Source organism: Nymphaea colorata, chromosome 12, assembly GCF_008831285.2.
Source record: "Nymphaea colorata isolate Beijing-Zhang1983 chromosome 12, ASM883128v2, whole genome shotgun sequence".
Lineage (NCBI taxonomy): Eukaryota > Viridiplantae > Streptophyta > Magnoliopsida > Nymphaeales > Nymphaeaceae > Nymphaea > Nymphaea colorata.
Genome location: NC_045149.1, coordinates 18,843,386 through 18,865,993, shown reverse-complemented (window position 1 = coordinate 18,865,993; position 22,608 = coordinate 18,843,386). Strand labels below are relative to the sequence as shown.

General features: G+C 38.9%; 3 protein-coding genes across 4 annotated transcripts; all 3 read right to left on the bottom strand.

Moving 5' to 3' along the window:
• Positions 1–569: 569 nt before the first annotated feature.
• On the bottom strand, positions 570–3,521 carry LOC116266426 (pentatricopeptide repeat-containing protein At4g02750-like). Its single transcript, XM_031647647.2, has 2 exons — positions 3,230–3,521; positions 570–3,058 (listed from the first exon to the last, which is right to left on the bottom strand). Exon 2 carries the CDS (start codon positions 2,734–2,736, stop codon positions 799–801), a length of 1,938 nt encoding a protein of 645 aa, XP_031503507.1. The 5' UTR covers positions 2,737–3,058; positions 3,230–3,521; the 3' UTR covers positions 570–798.
• A 143-nt stretch (positions 3,522–3,664) lies between these two features.
• On the bottom strand, positions 3,665–5,483 carry LOC116266427 (uncharacterized). Its single transcript, XM_031647648.2, has one exon. It carries the CDS (start codon positions 4,932–4,934, stop codon positions 3,948–3,950), a length of 987 nt encoding a protein of 328 aa, XP_031503508.1. The 5' UTR covers positions 4,935–5,483; the 3' UTR covers positions 3,665–3,947.
• A 964-nt stretch (positions 5,484–6,447) lies between these two features.
• Positions 6,448–11,759, bottom strand: LOC116266286 (RPM1 interacting protein 13). 2 transcript variants are annotated; one of them, XR_004175320.2, is made up of 4 exons: positions 10,989–11,759; positions 8,296–8,382; positions 7,009–8,200; positions 6,448–6,929 (listed from the first exon to the last, which is right to left on the bottom strand). XR_004175320.2 is itself a non-coding variant. In XM_031647433.2 (3 exons), exons 1-3 carry the CDS (start codon positions 11,337–11,339, stop codon positions 7,064–7,066), a joined length of 1,575 nt encoding a protein of 524 aa, XP_031503293.1. In that variant the 5' UTR covers positions 11,340–11,759; the 3' UTR covers positions 6,448–7,063. The 2 variants fall into 2 exon arrangements, 1 of the variants encoding a protein (XP_031503293.1); XM_031647433.2 differs by having other exon boundaries at positions 6,448–8,200.
• Positions 11,760–22,608: the final 10,849 nt, after the last annotated feature.

Here is a 22,608-nt window from a genome sequence, read left to right as displayed (position 1 = left end):
GTTATCAGGGTAATGTGACTTACTGTTTTCTATTATGATGTCCCAATGGATATTATGTTTAAGATTACAAGAGCCACCACTTAAGTTGAATGCATTACAGCAAAGATGTACATGCTTACGTAAGACGAGTAACAATTTTAGGCGGAGCTTTTTGGAGCATATTCCAGACATTGGTTCCACTGAGTGGCCAAGATATAAGAACTTCATTACGTTACATGGCCATGAAAATATCGCATTTAAGAGCCTTGCTTCATTTAGTAAATAGTTTTATATGTTAATGTAACTTAGTACCACATGTCAGCGAATAAGGTATTCAACCACTAACTTTGCAACTTGCAATTAATGAAAGGCAGAGTGTAACCAAGCATGGGCGTGCCATGGCTGGTCCTATTATCCAAGAGGCTACAGATCATTCAAAAAGTGGATGAAAATCAGAAAATTTGGTTATTATTAAACTCTCGTTAGACGAACGCTGGACTTGATCTTAGTCAAAAGCCCGAAAATTGTGTAATTATTTTGTATTATAAGGATGGTCATATTCCACGAAAAATTGAGGTTGACAAGGTCATTCATATGTTAGAAGAGTAGCCCTTTTTGAGTTTCAAAAGATTCCGCCAATTCTGGCCAACCAAACAACAATGGTGGCTTGGACCAGACGCCAGCAACTCCAGCGAAATCACACAAAAGACTCCAACTTGAATTGGCATCTACGAAAACCAGAAAAATGACAGTCACATAAAGAATACAGTAGGATGTACGCAAGAATTTGATACAGAAACTAGCCAGGAACTTCTTGCGCTAGAATATTAAAAGCTTATGGTGATTTTCACTCATTTTCATTTTCATGTCCGCATCCAAAGTTTTTAACAAACTGTAAACTCCTACAATCTGTGGGTGGGAGCTATCCCCTGCAAGAAATACATGCACACAATCCTTGACCTCTATCCAACTGCAACCAGGTTCTTTCTTTACACCTTTCTCCCTCATCAGAGCAAGAAGTTCCCCTGCTTCCTCTCTTTTTCCTTGAGCAGTATATAGGTCGAACAACATCAGATATGCAGCAGCGTTACATGGTTCAATCAAAAGAGCTTGATTAGCTGCAAGCTCACCCAGCTCAACATTTCCATGGGTTCTACATGCCCCAAGTAAAGCACCCCATATACTTGAACTAGGAACGAGTCGATGAGATTTCATCTGACATATGAACTTTAATGCTTCATCAAGAAACCCATATCTGCCAAGCAAGTCTACAATGCAAGTATAATGTTCTGAAGTTGGTCCAATGCAATAATACGTCTGCATAAGATTAAAATAGTGTCGGCCTTTGTCAACCAGACCAGCGTGACTACAAGAATTGAGGACGTTGATAAATGTAATTTCATTTGGTTTAGTATCTGTTAGTCTCATTTGCTCAAACAGATCAAGCGCCTGCTTTGCATTACCATGCTGAGCATATCCACATATAATAGAATTCCATGAGATGACATCATGGTTAATCATGTACTGAAACTTCCTTAAAGATGAAGTTATGCTTCCGCACCTAGCGTACATTGTTATGAGAGCATTCCCAACGGCAACGACTGAATCAAAGCCAAACTTCAGTATTTGTCCATGAGCTTGCCTTCCACTATCTAAAGAAGGTAAGGATGAAATAATACTCAAAACACTGACGAAAGTAGCATGATCAGGCTTCACACCTTCTTCATGCATTTGTACATACAGATTCAGACCCTCTTCTCCAAGCTCATTCTTTGAGTAGCCAGAAATTGCTGCATTCCATGTAACTTCATCTCGAACCGACATCGAATCAAACAATTTTCTGGCTGCTCTCACATCTCCAACATCGAAATAACCCACTGTCAAATTTGTTTCGGAGAACATGTGCTTCCATGGAGTCTTCTCAAATAGAGCGTGTGCTTCCTTGACCAAACCACAATCAATCAACCCCATAATAATCGCATTCCAAGAGACAATTGGTTTATCTGGTGAGTGTATAAATAATTTAATGGCATCACCCAGCCTTCGAAAACTAACATAGCCATTGATCAATTCTAACCATGAGCAGGTATCCCGTTTTGGCATCTTCACAAACAGACTTTCAGCAATTTCAACCCTCTCATTCTTCACATATCCAGAAATCATCGTGTTCCATGCCCGTACGTCCCTCTCAGGCATTTCATCAAACACTTTTCGCGCATCGTTGATCCATCCCTCCCCAGCAAAAGCCGCGATAAGTATCGTCCATGAGGCAACGTCCCGTTCAGGCATCCTTTGAAACAATTCCTGGACAACACGAACATTAGCTTCATCGGCGTACCCGCCGACCAACAAGTTCCAAGATGTCACGTTTCTCTCGGGCATTACATCAAAGAGCTTGCGGGCCTCCTCCAAGCTCGAGTTATGAACATAGCCCATGATCATGGCGTTCCATGAGATAATGTCGCGCCGAGGCATTTGATCAAAGAACTGTCGGGCTTCCCTTAAACGCCCATTTTTGCAGTAACCGGAGACCATGGCATTCCAAGTGACCACATCTCTCTGAGGCATTTCATCGAACAGCTTGCGCGCGTTTGCCACTGCGCCAGCCCTCATGAACTCCGTTATTGTCGCATTTAAGGACACTATCCCGCCGGAAGTTGGTCTTCCGACGTAGTCCCGATTCCATATCCGGGTCTTTAGGTGTCCCAGATGCCGCTGCGTCAATTTTCCGGCGAGGCCGCCAAGCGAGATCAGCATGGAATCAGCATCTGCTAGCCAGTTGACATTCGTAGCGTGTTTGATAGCAATTTCCGCGTCCCCAAATGGACACCCGCCAGGCGTCCCACGGTGGAATTCGGTGTTTTCTCGCAGAGTGCTGCGCCCTCCAAACGACTTACTTTCTTTCACCGAATGTACAATAATGCAGCCAAATGTCTACACAGCACATTACAAGTGAAACTGCCTTCTTGTACACCTCCACTTTCTTGTCAGCAGTGCGCAGAGAGTTATCCCGCAAAAGAGATTGGGGACACAAGCAGAACTATTGTTCTCAGAAAAGAGGAAGGCTATAAACTGCAGACTGAAGATTTTATATCCACAAACTTAAATCAAAATGGCATCTGACACGTATAAATCATGAATGTGGAGAACATAAACCAAGAATAACCAACAGTCATAGACAGCATAAATAAAGCCAAACGCCAGAAATAAGGTAATTAAAATGTCAAATAAACCAATTATAAAGTCATACCAATGCTGCAGTGAATCCTCCAATTGAAGATGGTAGAAAATCTAATTGAATGAGAAACCAAATCAAACTACGTCACTGTCAGATTTGAAACATTCATTTGCTATTCGTCCTGCATCACTGTGAGGAAAAGAAAGATGATGGAGTGTCGTTTCATAAGTCTCCCACAAGATCAAGGTGGCGCGTCCAAGCTCTGGCAGAATCACTTCTAATGTTAGGGAAGCTGCATGCTTCCATGATAAGAAACCAGTTAAAATGATGCTGATCAAGTTATCAACCATGGACGTTCCAAGGAACGGCGCACAACCACTTCCATCGATTCAGTCTGTTTCAACATTTAATCATACGACAGGTTCAACTTGAAGCCAACTCACATGTATACGCCAACTAGGTCCATGTAACAGAGAGAGGGAGAGAGAGAGAGAAAGAGAGAGGGAGTTGTTTTGAATGAATAAAATTGAATGCGATATAGAGTACAAGCAATTAAAACGGGTGTCGGCGAAGAATGTAATTGAAAAATACAGAGCGCACGTAGTGGTGATCGGTGCGTGAGGAATCACTGAAGATCAACCACGCCACTCTCTCTCTCTCTCTCTCGCAAAACGTGCCGGAATCCGCACTGGCCGGCCATCCGATGCCTATGAGAATAGCTCTGATATCAGTTAATCAGATCTCTCTTTGTCCCTCTCCTGTTATTTATCCCTTCCGCATCTGAGTCCGACTATTCAAACGACGGAGTCGACGGGCTTAGGCGGACTCCGCCGGCGCCGGTGTTCTTCTTCTTCTTCTTCTTCCTGGGATTCAACCCACAAGAGACAGAACACACGCATGCAGGACCATCACCCTCCTCTTCTGTGGCGATCGCCGTCCTTCTCCCCGACGCCTGCCGCCCGAATGGCGTCTCAAAACCACCACCATCTCGATCGAACTCAGTCGGGAACTCGCTCCGCCACCGCTCGAGCTTCAGCCTCAACTCCTCCTTTCCCCCGCTGCTCGCCACGCTCCAGTCCTCCAACACCGAGCTGCCCACCTCCGCCGGAAAGAACTCCTCCGCGACGCCTGCTACCGATGCGCCATCAGCCGACGACGCCTTGTCTGCCGCCATCATCTCCGATTCTTCCACCGTGTCCACTACCAACTCCGCCTTTCCTTTCACCACCGACCCGACCTCCGACACGCTCTTCGTCCTCCGCAGATGCAGGATATTCTCCCCCGTGAGATCCCGATACCCTATCGCAGGGTTCAGCTGGAGCGGTACGCTCCGAAGCGACACGTCGAGGACAGCGATCCCGAGGTTGAGGATCCCCTGGGGCCGGCCGGACGGCCGCCGGACCTGGAGGGCGGTGAAACGCATACCCGCGAAGAGGCCGCCGCCCTTGGCCGGGAGGAGGTTTCCGATGAGGACTCGGACGGAGCCGATAAGGGAGTCCCTGAGCCACCCGGCGCAGTAGATCTCCACCATGACCGCGGACGTCTCGTTCCGGAGAAACCACTCTTCGACTCGGAATATGAACTTGTCGTTCCACTGCGGGTTGGTGTGGCTTCCCGAGTCGACCCGGGTGCAGAGTTTCCGGTCCGGCTGGACCCACGCCACCGCGTAGGTGGACATCGATCGGTTCGCTGGGTACAGGTCCTGCGCGGAGATGATGGTGATCTCGAGGAGGTGAAACGGCTCGGGTACCATTTGGATGGCCGGAGACGCTTTCATCTTCTCCGGTGAAAGCAACCGGAAAAACTACTCTCTGGATGATTTTCCGCCTTCTTTCTATGCTGGGCAAGCTGAAGCTAAGGCACTCTTATCAAATTATGCCAAGTGGCGCATCACATGCACCAGCAGAAGCATTAATCTTCTCCATTTCAAAAAGTTTGCAGAGTTCCGTAAATCAAGTGGAGGAAGCTTCTGTGGTGAGATCTAATGAGAGCTTCTCTTGAGCTGTTCCAACTTATAATCGGACTTCCCTTTCCAACGGTGTAACAATTTGTCGACACCACCTTCCGACTTTAGAGAATTTCTCTGTATGCCTTTTGAGGCCAATGAGCTGAAACTTTGCTGTGCTTGGAATTTAAATTGCAGATATTGGTCTGTTGCAACTGTGTTTCGTTGATAACAGGAGGAGGGGTTGTGCTTGACAGAGGTGAGTTTCTTTATTTATCAAGAGCTTAACTGGCCGGTTGACTGTTGCCAGCCAATAATAGCCGAAGCACGTTTCATCTTTTTTACAACCTTAATTATTCCCTTCACATGTGGAAAAGAATTATTTGCTACGGAAATTATGTTGTTCATTTTCATTGCTTGCAAATATGTATTTCCCTAACTTTCTTGTGGTTTGATGTTATCTATAAAGTTTTTCGGTTTCATTCCTTACTTGGAAGCATTCCAAATGTCCTTTCTGTTGTTTTGATTGGCAAAACAATCTAAAAACATTTGTTCTTGCGAAACAAATGCATGTTTACTATTTTGATTTCTAACCATATTTCGCAGCTTACATAGTCTGTACTTTTAACAAAATTGAGCTTGTATCATTTTCATTGATAAAACAATTTTGCATATGACCTTTTAATTTCTTATACCCTGAGAAACATTGCAACTCTCCACTGGCAAGCTTGCTCCCAGCTTCCCACGGCAAATACTACTGGATGTGCTCTACATGTGAGCAATCACATTTTTGTATGTGAATATTTTGTAGTTTTACTTGCATTTTATGGAAAAGGATTACATTTATTTAGTAGTAAAATGTTAATAATTTCTGTTTATTGGCAAAATAAAAAACGTATGGGCCTCCCTTGCAGAAAACTTTTCATGCTTTGCTTGCAGAAAACTGGAACACCGTGATCAGAAGCTTGGTTTTGGCGTCAACATTAAGCGTCATCCAAACAGGGTTACATATTGCAAGTGCAACCAGATACCCAGATTCTGCCATACCACTGGATAAAGTTTCGAATGCATTTTCACAATTTTTCATACTAAGCCACACGGAAATAAACGCAGGAAACGAGCTACAAAATTAGGTCATTACTTCAAGAGCAAATACAGGAAGGAACTGTTCTTCGTTTTCATAATAGATTGAAAAACACAAAGGACAATGATGTTGACGCAAAAGTCATCAATCGTTATTTACAACATTAAGGAGAATAAACATTCTTCATTTCCAAATGGTTTTTTCCTATTGCTTCTTCTAGAGCATTGGATTAGGGAATTCACCGGTGATGGACACAACGGGAACTGGAATCTGTAAAATCACAATGTCTACCATAGAGATAAGGTGTATTAAACGCCGGCCGAACAAATCCAGAGTATATACATAAATTGCGGTAATGCAGCACGATCAAATTATTTCTCAAAGTTGGCCATGTTTATAGCGAAGAAATCTTACAAATTTTTAGCAATTGCAGTTCAAATCTTAGATGCCACTTGCAAAGTCTGTACAATTTATGATGGCAACTAACAAAATCCTAGTCTCACGTAAGGATGAACAATCAGTCTTTGGCACCACACCAGACCAAGTCTCAGATGTCATTTGCAAAGTCTGTACAATTTATGATGGTAGCTGCTAAAACCCTAGTCTCACGTAAGGATGAACAATCAGCCTTTGGCGCCACACCAGATTTTGTGACTGCTCACTATATACATAGAAAATTCCGTGACGTGCTCCTAGAGAGATCTTAGTGAGAGGACTCCCACCAGCCAAGATATGTACAGAAGCTGGAAACAGCGAGTATCGTAGCAAGACCAACAGAGATTCAGAAGCTGAAGAAGCAAAAGGACTAAGAGAGAACATTACCTGATTACAACAGCTCTGAAGAACCATGAGTTTCCAGGAATCAAAAATAAGTAGATCAATCACCATTTCTCTCTCCATCTATCCCAATAACAGATTGGCCAAATGGTGATGGAGGCAGGACAGTACTCAGTTCTGGGATCAATGGATCCCTGTCAGCTAGCTGCAATTGAAATAGCCAAGGTTCTCCTGGAGACTTCAAGTTACAGTCACCTGATGTGACAGTGAGGCACAAAGCTTCGGACACAACAATCTCTGGATCGACAGGATCTGCCAATGGAAGCTCAGGATCCACAGACAAAGGTGCTGATAACGTACCATCTACCCAATCAAAGCTCAAAGCTGGTAATTCTGCAACATCAGCAACAGTAACCTCTGTGTTGGAGACATATACATCGGATTGAGATTCAGTAGAAGCAACATAATTGAAATTTGACGCTGTGGACGCTGGCAATGGGCATGTATATGTTGGATTAGATGTGATGGATGAAGTACATGGATGTTCACTGCTGCCGTCTGAATAGAGATTCTGTGAGGTAATCAACTCTGAGTCGTCACCTAAAAGAAATTCCTCCACCCTAGCAAGATGGAAATTATCCGTTGGCCCCAGTTTTGGGCAGCGTTGTATGTGTGACATGGATGTGGCTGTCAGAGCCCGTTGATGACTATGTGAACAATTCATAACCTGACTGCTTGTTGTAGAAGCTTGAGTAACAACAGGTGCACATTGGCAAGGAAAGTAATCTACAATCTTGCAGCGTGAAATGCGTGGAACATTCTGGGAAGGACGATTTCTTTGCTGGCCTAACCTGGGAAAGCCATCCATGTTATGGCTGAAAGTTGACTGCATATTGCGTCTGTGCCTTATGATGCCCGGTAGGGAACCTACCGCATTGCTACAGTCGCGAGAGATGTGTCGGCTTGATCTGGAGACAGAGGATTGCAATGGAATTGAATTCAAGGTCATGCCATGAGATAGAGACAATGGGGTTCCAGGATCACATGCAGTTGAAGTCATGGAAAAGGTTGCTTTTGTAGGCAGAAGTGACGCTGCAGGTGAGAATCCTAATTTGAAGTTTTTCCTTTGAGCCTTCCATTTCTCTTCACGATCAGAAGAGTGGCAATGATCAGTAGGAGAGCCACCACTCCCCCAGAAAGCACATGGAGCTGGTAAGTCACAGACATAACAGTGGCACTGTTGAAAAGGTGCAAATTAGAAAACCACAATCTTACCAGATACAGTGCAGATAAATTATGTGATAAGAAGCAGGTTGCTGCAAAAGATCATACCAAGTCACAGAATTTCTGATGTGGAGTTGCTTTGAAAGGAAACTTGACACATAAATGACGTGAATGGGGAAAGTCTCTGCAGGCTACCTATATGAACACAAAAAATTTACCATTGAAATATGAGGCAGAATCTAGAGAATAATCATTTTTAAGAAAAAAAAAACAACTGCATAACTAACAATTTATGCATGCACATGAAATAGAAATTAGTGCTTCATCTGATAGTAAGACAATTGCATCAGAATTTTTGAGATATTTCAAAAATTTGTTTTGTTTCAGAGGTACTAAAAAACTGTCCAATAACCAAAATTTCATTTTCATCACAAGAACATGGCTATAGTATAATCTTTCATGCAAACTCTGCATATTCTTATAACTCAAATAAAAAGACAATTTAATCAATATAACCATCTTTTCTAACTAAATACATAAAACATATTCCTACTGGATTGTTATCAAAATGATTAAAATAATAAAAATATGTTATAAATTATAATATACATGTTCACATTGCCGCAGCACATCAAAATCCTTTTGGTTCATACACCGAAACTGAAATAGGTTCTGGTATGTTGGTAAAGGGATAAAGAATAATAAGAGAAAACAGGAAATGTTTTCTCGACATAGATCATGTGTTATCCCTTAATGGGAGCTACAAAATGATATGTTCCCTGTGGTGCGACATTGTATAAGTCCTCTTATCACAATTAATAATGGACATCCTCATCATTTTTCTGACCGCTTGCTTTTAATTACTTGTCAATAGGCACAAGCAGATCAAACATCATATAGGTTCATAAACAATAAGAACAGAGAATGTTGAGTCACCACAATGTATTTCATGACCATTCAAGCACGTTGTTGATTTCTCTAGACCGTGCTCATGAACTCAAAACCAATGAGTAATGTATGAGTTGAATAGGGAACTGAGGTGCCCCTACGTCAGGTTCATAAGACGAGTGTAGCTTATTCAAACTGAACAGCAAAGGGGGCTCCTCTAATAGAAATAGAATAAGAAGAGTCCCAACCAACTTGATCTTGTTGCACAAACCAAAAAAATGCATGAACCATTTCATGGAGCATGTGTCCACCTAGCCCAAACTCTTGATCGTTATCTCTAGTTCTTTCAGTAAAAAAAAAAAAAGTCAATGAGTGCACATAGGTGCCATGTTAAGTGGTGGGGATTGCAATTTTACATGAATTTCCATCTCCCATCCAATGATGAAACTTTGGTTATTTCCTTTTGCTTATCAACAAATCAAATAATCTTTCCCTTCTAATTTTTTCCGCTTCTTCCTCTCCCTGTACAAACTTTTTCTGCCATAATGGTTTACCTCCTATTATTACCAATTGTACACAATACAGATTTGATTTCTGCTATAATGGTTCACCTCCAATTATTACCAATCATTGACAATACAGATTACACAAAACTGTTGCCCAGGAATCCAACATGGAATCTATAACTGTGGACGCTCAATGTAGCCCAATTATATGATGTCAACAACTATCTGCAGAATTGCACACTAATAATCTATGAGAACTTTACATACATTCTATAGTAAAAAAGAACTTCCAATTTTGAAGCATGAATACATCATGCTCGTTCTTGTTTTATGTGCCATACATATGCCTAGCACACTTATCTTAGATCAGAAATTGGATGTTCATGTTGTCAGTCAGGAAAAAATATGTTTATGTGCTTCAATTTCCAAGTTGTCTGGCTTTTCCGTTGATTGGTTAGCATGCCAACCGGTCATTGCTCACTGTACCGCAGACATAGGCTAATAAGTTTTTCCTGAAGTCAAAAAAGGTTCATCCAAGCGACTACAGACGGTCATGACTTTCCAACTATGTAACCGAGCACCCAGGCACCAGCAAGAAGCTCCTGTATGTAGACTTCCAAGGCTATTTAAGAAGTTTAAGACATATAGTTGATTACATTTTACAAAATATCCAGAAAAGACTCCCATCACAACAGGACACACGTCAGAAAACAAGAAGAAGGAAAGGGAGAAAATGCTCAGCACCTTCAATGTACAAGGAAATGGAATAAAACATTTTCAAAACGACCACCTTCAACAAAATTGTCAGGAGCATTTACACCAAAAGCAGGTTAAGGCTTTTTTATTCGACTTCCTATATGATGTCTCAATAGATGACCACACTACTCACGAAAGCATGAGCATCTCGCCAACATTCTTCAGCAAAAATTATCAACCAAATGTAGAGAATGGAACTGAGTCAATCACGTCATAACAGGCCACTCTTCTACACAAGTACCAGACAGAAAAGACAGAAAAGCAAAAACAGATACAAGTCTAAGATAATCTCCATGTCCACAGTTCATATCAAGTTCAGATTCAGTTCGACAGCAATTGAAGACGGGAATTAATGCTGGACCACCTGCAATCTCCAGACAACAGTGAAAGCTTAGCCCTGCCCACTATCCTGCTATCCGTCGTATGTAGACGTAGACGCCTAAACATGCCACAACAAATTCAAATGCTCCTAAAAAAAATAATACAGTCCGCAGCTCATGGAGCAATACCAATTATACCGTAAACAGAAAGAAGGAAGCAAGCAGCGAACTGTAGGCGTTCCATTTTTTCAAAAGAGTGTTGATCCTTCACTTCTCATAGAACGAACTCTCCAGAATCAATCAAGAAATAAGAACTACCAAAAAGACTCACCGGTCCTTTCTCGCCGATAACAACCAAATCATTAGAGCTATCGCAATTCTTGTCCGGAATCATGTTCGGCTTGTCAGGGTCACCGTCAAGTATCAGGCAATCGTCGTCGGGATCATTCTCCGTCGGAGGAGGACAGCTTCGCTTTGGATTGACGGCATAACAGATTAACTCGTCAGCCGAGCAGTCCCGGTTCCGCTTGTTTGGCAAGCAAGGGGGCAACTCATCGACAATCAAGACATCGTTCAGTTCACCCGCGTTGTCAAAGAGATCTGGCAGCAAGTTGAACGGCGAATCCTCGTCGTCATTACCGTCGTCGGAACTAATATCGACAATCACAGGCGACGAATCCATTCCACTTCAGCGCGCTCAATGTAGAAACCTAGCGGCTGGGATTCAAACGTTCTCAGACGATCCCCCAGAAATCTGGCTGGACACGCAAAATTTCTACATGAAATCCCTAGTAATCGAGTTGGCAATGCAAAAATCGAAATGGGCACCCAATAATCTGGCGGAGGACGCGAACTCGAAGAAGAACATCGCATATTTGGGAGCAGAACAGCGGTTCACTGGAGGAAGAGAAAAACCACGAACGGAAAAGGGGGAAATTGGACGTTAACATTTCCGACGATCAATCGGGTTCATCCACTTCTGAAATAAAAATATCATCCAACAAAGATCCCAGACACGCTTCCCTCGGAGGAAATAGGATTAAGAAGTAAAACTCTGAGAACCATTTCCTTTCACCGGTTTTACTCAAAACCCTAAGCACAGAGTTAACTAAAAGGAAGAGGAAATTTGAAATGGTGAAATGGACATCAATCTCGTCCGTCCAAGTTCGAAGATCTGACGGCTCAGACTTTTGGCGGCAAAATTTAGCGCAAGAAATATCGGACGTCTACGTTTTTGACATCTAACGGTCCAAATCGCGCGGTATATATTGAGGGCATTGGCGGGGGACGGCGGTAAAAGTCGAAACTAAAACTGGTTTTGGATTTAAACGCTTCGGATCTTTTGGATCTGGATTTAAGAGAACCACCTCCGGAGTTGGATTCGATACCAAACCGCAGTAAAAATATTTTTAAGTGTTTTTGTGGTAAAAATTTTCCATAAGTATAGGTTGCTATCAAATGTAAAAATATTTTTAATATCTTGTAAACAACCTATATTGTCTCGTTTGAAAATTTTAGGTACTTGCTTCTACTTTTTATGTATGTTTAAATCATGAACACAAATGTCTTCTATGGTTTTTGGACTATTTTCAGTTTGGAACTTCATTTCAAGAAATTTTGGTCATGATGAACACTCTCAATGGATATTCAGAAATAAGATCACAAGTTTATAATTTTAATAAGAAATATCATTTTAGTCATTCTGATACCTACCATGTAGTTGTTTAGATATCAACAACATATTAAGAAAACTATTATGAAATAACAAATGATTTACAGTATAGGCACATGTGTTATCTGTTATTCCATGACGGGACCAACTATGAAGTAACAATGCAAAATTAATCTTTTCCTAGCCCTTGTTGAAGTTAAAGCATCCAAGTTACCCAAGAAAATTATGCAATTTTCATTTTTAACTGGATGGTAGGCATCAGCTTAAAATTGGATCATTTTCTTAAAAAAAAAAATCTAATTGAAAATGAGTTTGAATGAGAACAGTTAAAGGCCTTAATCTTTAGAAAACCAAATTAAATATAATAAATAGTTTATGCTACCTCCTCTGACCAGGCACTTAAAGAGTATCATCAAATATTTCAAGGCAGCTAACCAAAGAAGAAATTTTTTGTGAGCTTGAAGCTATCATGAAGTTGAGTAAAAGGTAAGTTCTTAGGTGTCACATTTGGCATCAGGATGTAGGGGCAGTTTTTCATTACGGAGACCGAATTATAATTTCAAAATTTTGATAAAGGTAAAAAATATAAATTTTCAAAAAATTTATATTAGACTAAATGATTTTTTTTTAAAATTACTTGTATACTTTTTCCTTTTTGTGGAAGGTTGGGGTTGTCATGGCGCCAACCACCCCTTGCCTCTGCTTCTCCCCGAAAAAAACTTTGCGAAGTTTAAATAGAAGTAAAACTGAAAAACAAAGGTATCATAAGTTCTTGACACAATGTAACAAAAAAACTGATCAAATCGATGAGTATCTCAAATCCCAAGATCTAAATTTTGAATCCCACCCACCCGCGGGCAGTAGCGGAGCTATGTATGGGCTAGTATGGGCCATTGCCCCCGCCAACCAACACCAGTTCTTGAAACATTTTTATTTAGGAAGGGGTTAGATCTGGGTCCAGTCAAATGTGATGCTCACTGCGTCATTGCTCTATAGGCACCAAACCCACTAAGGTAATAAAATTTTATGGCTCCGCCACTACCGGCGGCATCATACCTCAATTTTGAGGCCTTTGCTACTTAATGTGTATTTTTTATTTAAATAGTAGATCACACAAAATATGGGTTTTGATTGTTTTATCTTTATGTCATGTCAATAAAAAAATATAACCTAATGTACAATTGAAGTATGTAGGGACGATACCTCGAAGCACCGAAAGTATGCTTGTATCTTAGGAAAACAAGGGGTAGGGTAGGAGCATTAACTCTTTGTCGAAAAGAACTTTCTCTACATATATTTTTTAACAATTTCAAATGAGTCTGCATTTTACAAAAGATTATTTTTATAAACAAAATTTTTATTGCTACAAATAACAGACTCCTCATAGTAGAACACACTCCTTACAGTGGACACATAACTAATCTTAAATTGTTAATTTTTACTTGTTTATGTTATGGCTTTGATTTGCTCCAAATATATGTTCATGCCCTCCAAAATCCCAAAGAAATAAAACAGTTATCTCTAACATTGGCATTATACCATTATGTCTTTCCGGCTTTAAGAGGATTGGCACAACGGTGAAAATAGGGTTTCATAAATCATCGGTACTTTTTTCAAATCACTGATGTGTCAACTTTTTTGTGCTGCAAAAGATAGTCACTAATGCACAAATTAAAACGGGGTGGAGCGACACCCCGATGTACCAAACAAGTCATGTACTTTAAGGAAACAAGTAAGATGAAACACATCTCTTATTCAATCAAAGAACTTTATGCCTTACTTCTTTTTATACCACTCTTTTCAAAAGAAAAGAAATATATGCTTCATGTAGATTGCTTTGAAATTTTGGATCACCCACATTTTTTACTTTTCATATCTCTGTTTATTTGATCATTGAAACAAAAAGGTAAGGTAAGACAGAGCATATTGAATAGATTACGTCACGATTGCCCATTCAAAAGGAATAAGTCACTTCTTTTGCTGTCAAACAAGTTACAATGTTTGATTAATTTTATAAACAAACTTTTTTATTGCTATAAGTGATTAAGGGAATCTTGATAGTGGACCAACAACGAACCTTAATTTGTTAGTTTTTATTTGTTTATATTGTGGCATTGATTTGCTCCAAATATATGTTTGTGCCCTTCAAAATCGCAAACATAAAACTTATGTCTCTAACATTGGTGCCGACATTTTTTCTTACTATCTTTTGAGGGGGTTGGCACAATGGCCGTTTCGAATTTCCAAGACGTCAAATCAATATACTGCAAAAAAAAGCGTTAACGACATGCAAGTTAAAGAGCGGCGGAGCAGCACTCCGATGTAACAAGGGGACAGGGGTTGGGTGGGCGCTTTGGCTCTCTTTATATATATAGTAATAGGAAACACTCTTCGTACTTTTTCAAAGAACATTATGTCCTACTTTTTTTTCATTAATCAAAAGAAAAGATAGGGCATGTAGATAGCTTGAGATTTTGGATCACTCACATTTTTCACATCTCTGCTCATTTAATCATTGAAATAGAAGGTAAGACATGGTATCGAATAAACTACGCCACGATGCCCACACAAATAAACGTGCTCCTAATTAGAAGACTTAAATTGACTGGGCTTCCTTTCAAAAAGCTGGAAAGTATGTCTGGTTCTGTCATCTTTGGAAAAGGTCACATTCTTCTTATACTGCCAAACAAGTTAAAGTACTGTTGTCTGTCTGCTGTTCTTGACGACCGACTCCATTTCCAGAGTTTGAAACGTGAGCCGTTTAACAAATATGGACGGTGGAAGCCCTTTAGATTTGTGAGACCAGAAGCCAACTGCCGAATTAATATTTTCTCTCTCTAGTTTTTTTTTTTTCTTTTTTTCTTTTTTTAAAGGAATAGTTTAACAAGAGAAAAGGCTTGTGCTCTTGGAAAACCGTATAGTTCGCTTCAGGTGAGTAGAAAGAGTCGTTTTCCCTTTAACTTGGGGTTCAGAGCTGCATTGGTGCTGGGTGAGAAACTCTCTATGTACATAAACTAGTAGAGGACTAGTTTTACCCGAGTGGCATGAAACAGTATATTTCATTGCAAGTCTTTATAGGATGTCAACTGATGAGATATATCATTTATATCTGTTTTTTTCTGATATTCACATATTCAGATTCAAATAGAAAATTCATATCTGAATTTCAATCTGAAATCTGACTTCACAATCCTAATATGATCTTAATCTGATCTTAACATTCATATCTGAATTTGTTTTTTGAACTGAATCTGGCTTATTCCAAAAATGATAGAGCATTTGGATATAGGATATTTATTTAAAATTAAACTTGATTCAAATCCGAATTCAGTCGAATATTTATGTATATTCAAATCCAAATCTAAATCCGATCAAATATCATTTCTTAAATCCAAGTGTAATCACATTTCCTAATTAGATTTTTTTTTTCAAAACAATTCGAGAAATCTTATATGTTGACATCCCTACGCATTGAAGGTTTTTTAAGATCAAAATACTGGAAGATGGATCAAAATACTGGAAGATGCATCAAAATTTCCTTCATATTGGTGAAACCCACTCTGCAAATGTCGGTACAAACATAAAACTTGATATTGTCCTTGCTTTCTTTTTGAATTAGTTTAATATAGCTTCTATTTGTTTGCATGATGTGAAGAGAACAAAGATAAAGCGATTTACCCTAATTTGATACAATTGACCTAATCTTTGTATCATTTGTGTAAAAACCATTCAGCCAACATTGTTCAATATTTCTGCGCCATTTTCCAACTTATGTGCCGTCGACTTGTTTGGCATTCTTTTCAATTTTCAACGTAATTTTTAAATTAAAAATACATTCTTTAATTAGTCCAATTCGGATTCTGATTCGATCCAATCCATTCATGAATCATTAGACATTCCTGTTTGATTCAGAAACTGATTTTGATAACATTGCACACAAGAACAACTCCTTAGTAGAAGAACAAAAAGTTCTCAAAAGAATCTTGTTGCGATCTCATTTTCAAATCGCTGTTTTTTTTTTATTTTTTGTTATAAATAAAGGTCGGGGAAAAAATTTTGCAGCTCAAGGCTCTGACTTTTTCTCCCAGAAAATCAAAGGATAGCGGACGAAACTCGCGTCATCCAATGCGTTGGGGACAATCTTTCCCACGTATCAAACGCTCCTCGCGTGGATTGTCTTTTTCAAAAACTATTGCAACAAGAACTCCACACACTCCAGGAGACAATTGCTATTTTTCTTTCACTTTTAATTCAAAATATAATAAAATAAGAAAGTCGGCGTGCTGCGTGTTAGTAGGCTGAACCCTCGCCGGCCGGCCGGCCGGCATTTCCCATTATAAATTCTCAAATTCCGATACTGCTCTCAGAAATGTCGACAGGATATTAGTTTTATATTTGAAACAGAAAATCGTAATATCAGGCAAGGATGTCACAAGATCAAGATTCCAAACGCATAAATCACGATATTTTTTAAAAAATTTAAGTCCCGATCTCACTCAAAGAGGAAGAGAGAGGGAGGTGCAACTGTTGACTACATGCATCGATAATATAATATTGCACTTCTCACATGAACTTGAGAATTTTAGTCAACTGGTTCTTCTAGAACTTGACTCCACAACGCATATTTAGTTCTTGGAATTTTTAATTTGGGTTTCACCAGAAAAATGCTGAACCGGCCAAAAGTTTTGTGAATCGGGTGGCGAATCGGCCGGTATCTGAAATCTCTCTTTGGATTGTTCTCTGCATTATTCCGGATCAGAAGCCAATACGCCGGAATTGAAATTAATCATGTTTCCAAGTAAAGCACCTTAATTCGAAAAAAACGTGAAAAAAACACAAGAAAATGAAATGCCTTTTAAAACTTAAAAAATGAGTTTTTTTTTTACTTTAAAAACAAAAAAATGTGTGTTTTTCATTTTTTTTAATGTCAAACAGTTTTTTTTTATTTTATATTTTTTTATTCGTTGCAAATATACTTACCTTTTGATGTTTGTGTCATTGTTTTCTCATTTATTTTATTTTTACTTCTTTTTTAGTTTTTTTTTAAGTACCATTTTTTCTTGTATTTTTGAAGCATGGTGTATTATACTTAGGAAAAACCTCGTCGTTTAAAAGTTTGAGACGTCATTTGTGAGCTATAAGATTAATCCTCTCGCTTACTCGAAAACAGGTTAAAAGTACTAAGACCCACATGAAATATTATTTTTAATGTTTGTTCAATTTATGGTGAGTGGCTCATTTTACCGCCCCTGAGATGCCACGGCTTTCCTTCTCTCCCCACATACCCACTACCCCACGAGTTTCACAGAGCTTACTTCAAAATCTATTACGATACATAAGAGGAGCACACTGAAACTTGACAACGACCACTTGATGATTGAGATGTTAACTATTTGAAAATAATATTGCTATGCATCATACATTTCGTGTCTTCCTTTACTCTCTTGAACGCCATCAACTTTGTCAATGCAATATTTTCAGGACATTTGCTTCGGTGTTTGCATAAGATCGCGGCCAATGAGCGGTCAGAGGCGTCTTATTTATATCTAAGCTGATTTTTTTGTTTATTTTAAACTTCTCTATTACTTCTTAAAAAATTGATAAATTTTCCAATTTAATGAAGGAGAACTTTGCCGTGTTTGTCATGCTTTGCTTCATATTAATGCTCTCATTGTTTGACCCATTTAGTGCAGTCCATATTCGATTAATGGAACAAAGAATGTTGATACTCATTAGGAATTTAGGTGACTGTCTTTTAATTTAATAAGCCTCCGATGGGGTTGACCAAGAACCAATGTAATGAGCAATATTTCGTCAAGCAGTTAGGTTGCAATGCTGCCAAGAAATGGGATAACTTCCAAATCACAATCATTATTGGACCTGAAAGTGAGAAAAAACTATGGAAATTAAAATTAAGCAATTCTAATGAAGGAGGAGAAGGGGGAAAGAAAATAAGAAGTGGAAAATTGAAAGCCCATAGTCACAAATAACGTTTTGAAGTTTTAAACAGCGAGGTTTTTTTTTTATTATAATACGGTGAGCTTGAAAAAAACGGTAAATTTTTTAAAATTTTAAAAAACAAAAAATGAAGAAAAAATAAAATAAATGAGAAACTAATAACTAGATTTGCAACAAATAAAAAACAGAAAATAAAAAGACATGAAAAAAATGTTTTTTTTTCATTTTTAATGTTTTTTCAAAAAAATGCATTTTTTAAGTTTTAAACGGCCATTTAATTATCGCATTTAAAAAAAGACGAGTTTTCTGTGACTATGCTTGAAACAATGGAGAATGAGATTCACATAAACTAAGTAACAGAAAGGGGAGGAATAAATAAGATCTAACAAGACAGCTCCTTCTTCTTCTCAATTAAAAACTTACATATATGTGCGGGCCTCGACTTTAAAATTTTACACATGCATAGCTTTTTGCAAGTAGTTTAACTTATACATGCAACACCACCAATAAAGCGAGAAATTTTGGTTCGAGGGACACTAATTCAATAGCTTTAATGACGTTAGGGTACCTAACAATCAGATATATCAAAGCGTTAAGGAAAAAATAAACAAAGTTTATGAGGTTGCGCACACACCAGCCACCATGCAGCTCTACCACCGGGCAATGCCAGGCCACTGACCTAAACTGGATTCTTTGAACTGGAATCAATTGACAAGTTAGTGAACGGGGTTGAGATCTCTGTTGGATCCATATCGGTCAACATGCCATATCAAATCCGGACCCAGTTTGACCCTGATCCACTCATACTCACAAGAAGTTAGGTTCAGGTTTGGATTCAGGTATCGGAGGCCTACATTACATTCCCATGAGTGACCCTTTTCTTCATCGGATCGGACTTTTTGGTACTCGGCCCAGTTAGCAATTTTAACAACACCAGACAAAATTTCTGGCCAAAGCAAGGGCAAAACTAAATTTTTTTTTTTATGGGACATTAAGCACATAGTTAACAAAGTTTTAATTGGTACTGAGGTAGTGACTCGGGTCTCGTAGAGCTCTTATATATAATTAATTGGACTCAAATCCACCTAAGTTCAAACACTATCAGAAAATGAGGTCCTTACCTGTCTACGCCCTTGGGTCAAAGAAAGTGGTTTACTCCGGCAAACAGCTGACGTATGCATGCTGATTCTAAAAATATGAAAAATGTTTTTATTGACCTAAAGGAAAGAAAATACCAAGGAATTTCTATGGTCTAAGCTTGAAATATTTGAACATCTACGCGATCATCTTATCTGGAATTGTGTGCTGCTTGGCATATTAATTTGATTCTAGTTTGGTATGCGAAAAGACCCAAATTCATTGAACATGGGCCCGAACCAAAAAAAGGGGTTCCATCATAATATCAACTCATAATCAAGGTCGGCTCTCTCTCTATGCCATATACAGTTCAGTTGAACTCAGTGCAGTCCCTTTCAATGCTTTCATTGAACACTAAAAAGCATGCACCCGTCAACGTGAAATTTGCAATGTTAAAAGTTATCATGGAAAAAAAATTCATGGTAAAAAGTTGAACCTTTTGCATGGTAAAATTACCTTTTTCCATGGTAAATTTTTCGTGTGTTTGATTTGAAAATGAAAAACTGTACAAAAATTGCAGTTTCTTTTCGATGTACATAAAATCCATGTGCATCAAACGGGGCTTAAGGGTTAGTGTAATGAGCGGGGAGGAGCTTCGAGGCCCGTAGTCTCTATGGGAAAATTCTTCTAACGGCCATTTTTTATAAATGTATGGTACAAATCAGGTTGCGTTTAACTCAAACACCTTTACTATTAATTTTGGCACCCCTTTATTTTCTAACCAGCTAAATGAACAGCTGAAACCATTACAGATTCAAAAGCTCAAGTTGCCAGTTGAGACCGGGGGCGGGACAGTCGTAGCTGCTACTTTTCACACCTTGTGCGGACATGCATATGAGTGCGCCGGCAGCCGGACGCAGACGCGCACCGGGCGCCGGCGGCGACTTTGACTCTATGTCAGTCGTCTCTTTAGCTTCATACGCGCTCTCTCTCCCTCTCGGCGATGGGGTGGTGCGAAGAGGGGATCGGTGCCACCGTTAATGAGTCCTTGGCGGCGCGGCCTGACGGCCGGCCATTTGATTTCCTTCCTTGGATCGCACATGGTTTTCGTGAACATTGGTCAGATCAGGGTCTTAACACGGTTCTACTCGTCAAATCAGCGTCTTATCGGCATATCATATGTTCTAAGTTCATCCCGAGGCAAATACGCGGGATCTTAAAGTTTCTATACTGCGGAGCTTTCTTTCTTCTTTGTTTTTTTTTTATATTATAAAACTACAAAGACAAATAAAATGCCCTACGCTGAAAAAAGTAAAAATAATGAAAAATAATTACACGAAATGAAAAAATGCAAAAATATATATATATAAGGATAATTTTAAACTAAAAAGGGCTTTTTACACCTTCCAAAAGAACTTTTTGCTCAAAATAATTACATGAAAACCTGTTGTTTTAAATAAGTTTCTAAAACTTAATGTGGCGTTTGGGTCACAAGATAAAAGCAACATGATTTAGGGGAAAAGAACTTGGATATTATAGGTGCCTTCAATATTTGCTTTACTTATATATACTACTGCCCATGAAATGAAAATCTCTGCAACAGTATCCTTATAGCACAAAAAAGAAAAAATCATATTATTCATGCTATTTTGAAATTATTGTATATAAAAATCTGATTTTTTACAAACCTAGTTTCATTCATCATCCAAACATCTAATCACTGTTTAATTGCTTTCCCTTATAAAGCTGATTTATAATTTTTTGAAACAATTATGACACATATAATCTGGTCCCGAAGAGAGGGATATACAAGAAATGGGTCCAATCGAGGCCACAAGAAAGTCAAAAAGAAAGAAGGAAAACGCAACGCAGATGTTGGTGAAAGCCTCCAAAATGAGAAAGTTGAGTATTTAGTTTAGCTTCTATACGTCTTTCTAATTGGCAGAATGCTGACCCTTTTCTAACTTTTCTGCATTAACGTCTTTCTCGCTTGTCAACAGCAGCGGTCCTTGAAACTGATCCTTGAACTTCACTTTCACCTTGATGGATAAATTTTTTCTTCGTTTTGTTTCTCAGACCACTTAATGGGCCCACCTTTCTTTCCACAATTAGATTCTCGTCTGAGCCGGCACCGGACGTCACGTCAGTGAGCCGGCCGGCCGGCCTTGCAGCGATTTGATGGCATCCGAAACCTTCTTGCAATGCTGTCTACATAACGTTGACACTCCAACACCAACACGTGACCAACAATTTCACGATAGTTACAGGTCAGGCCACCTGCACGGTTTCGCCTGAACATTTTTAAGAGGCTAATCCCATTGTTCGAGTACCCCACTTCTTCTTTCTAGGATTTAAGACTGCTTTGGTCTCATTATTCACTATATACTATTTGTATATCGGTGTTTTCCTTTTTTTTGCAACAGAAACAGTTAACACTATAAGAGATCGAAACATAGATTGGCCGCTTACCAACTCCTCTACCTAGCCACTTGAAATTAGATCGCTTTTGATTACACCAAATCTCAATCCAAAGTTTTGTTATCTGAATTTTATTCTTTATATCCCCAAATTGCAAAAACTTGAGATGTGAGGAAGGATGTTATTTTAACATGCAAAATGACAAAGATATTTGGATCTTTTATTACCCTGAAATAAGACAAATGAAGGATCTAGGGGCTGGCCGGAGCCATGATTCCTTTATGAAAATTTGAAAACTATAACTGACCTTTATGAATAATGAATAATTTTAGGTAACGTTTGGTTGACACTCCAAAACAGATTTATAGAAGCAAAATAACTTTTTTCCTTCCAAAACAAATTTTTTGAAGTGTTTGGATGACACCAAAACCAAGTCTTTTAAAAAATCATTCTTTATAGAACCTGATTTTTAGAAGGGATAGAATAACCTGATCTCCTACGTTAATAAGAAAAAAATAAGTTTTAGATGTGTCATCCAAACACACAAACCAATTTTTAGAAAATATAAAATCAAAATTTTCAAAACAGCTTTTTGTTACACATGCATTCTTACTTTTACAAAAACTTGCTAATCTATAGGACGTTACCAAATAGCTAAAACTAAAAAAAAAAAGGAACATGTAAAATAATATCATATGATAAAAATGTCAATTTTTTTCTTTTTATTTTTCTATCAATTATACGTCATGATGAATCGAACTACACACATAACTCAGCTGGATAAAATTAAGATTCAATTAATATATATATATATTAATTGAAACAT

Coding starts and splice junctions, on each gene's coding strand:
- LOC116266426 (XM_031647647.2), bottom strand. CDS start 2,736: ATGCTGATCTCGCTTGGCGGCCTCGCCGGAAAATTGACGCAGCGGCAT.
- LOC116266427 (XM_031647648.2), bottom strand. CDS start 4,934: ATGAAAGCGTCTCCGGCCATCCAAATGGTACCCGAGCCGTTTCACCTC.
- LOC116266286 (XM_031647433.2), bottom strand. CDS start 11,339: ATGGATTCGTCGCCTGTGATTGTCGATATTAGTTCCGACGACGGTAAT. Junction 8,383..10,988: donor TTATCGGCGAGAAAGGACCG/GTGAGTCTTTTT, acceptor GTGTTCATATAG/GTAGCCTGCAGAGACTTTCC. Junction 8,201..8,295: donor ATCAGAAATTCTGTGACTTG/GTATGATCTTTT, acceptor CCTTTTCAACAG/TGCCACTGTTATGTCTGTGA.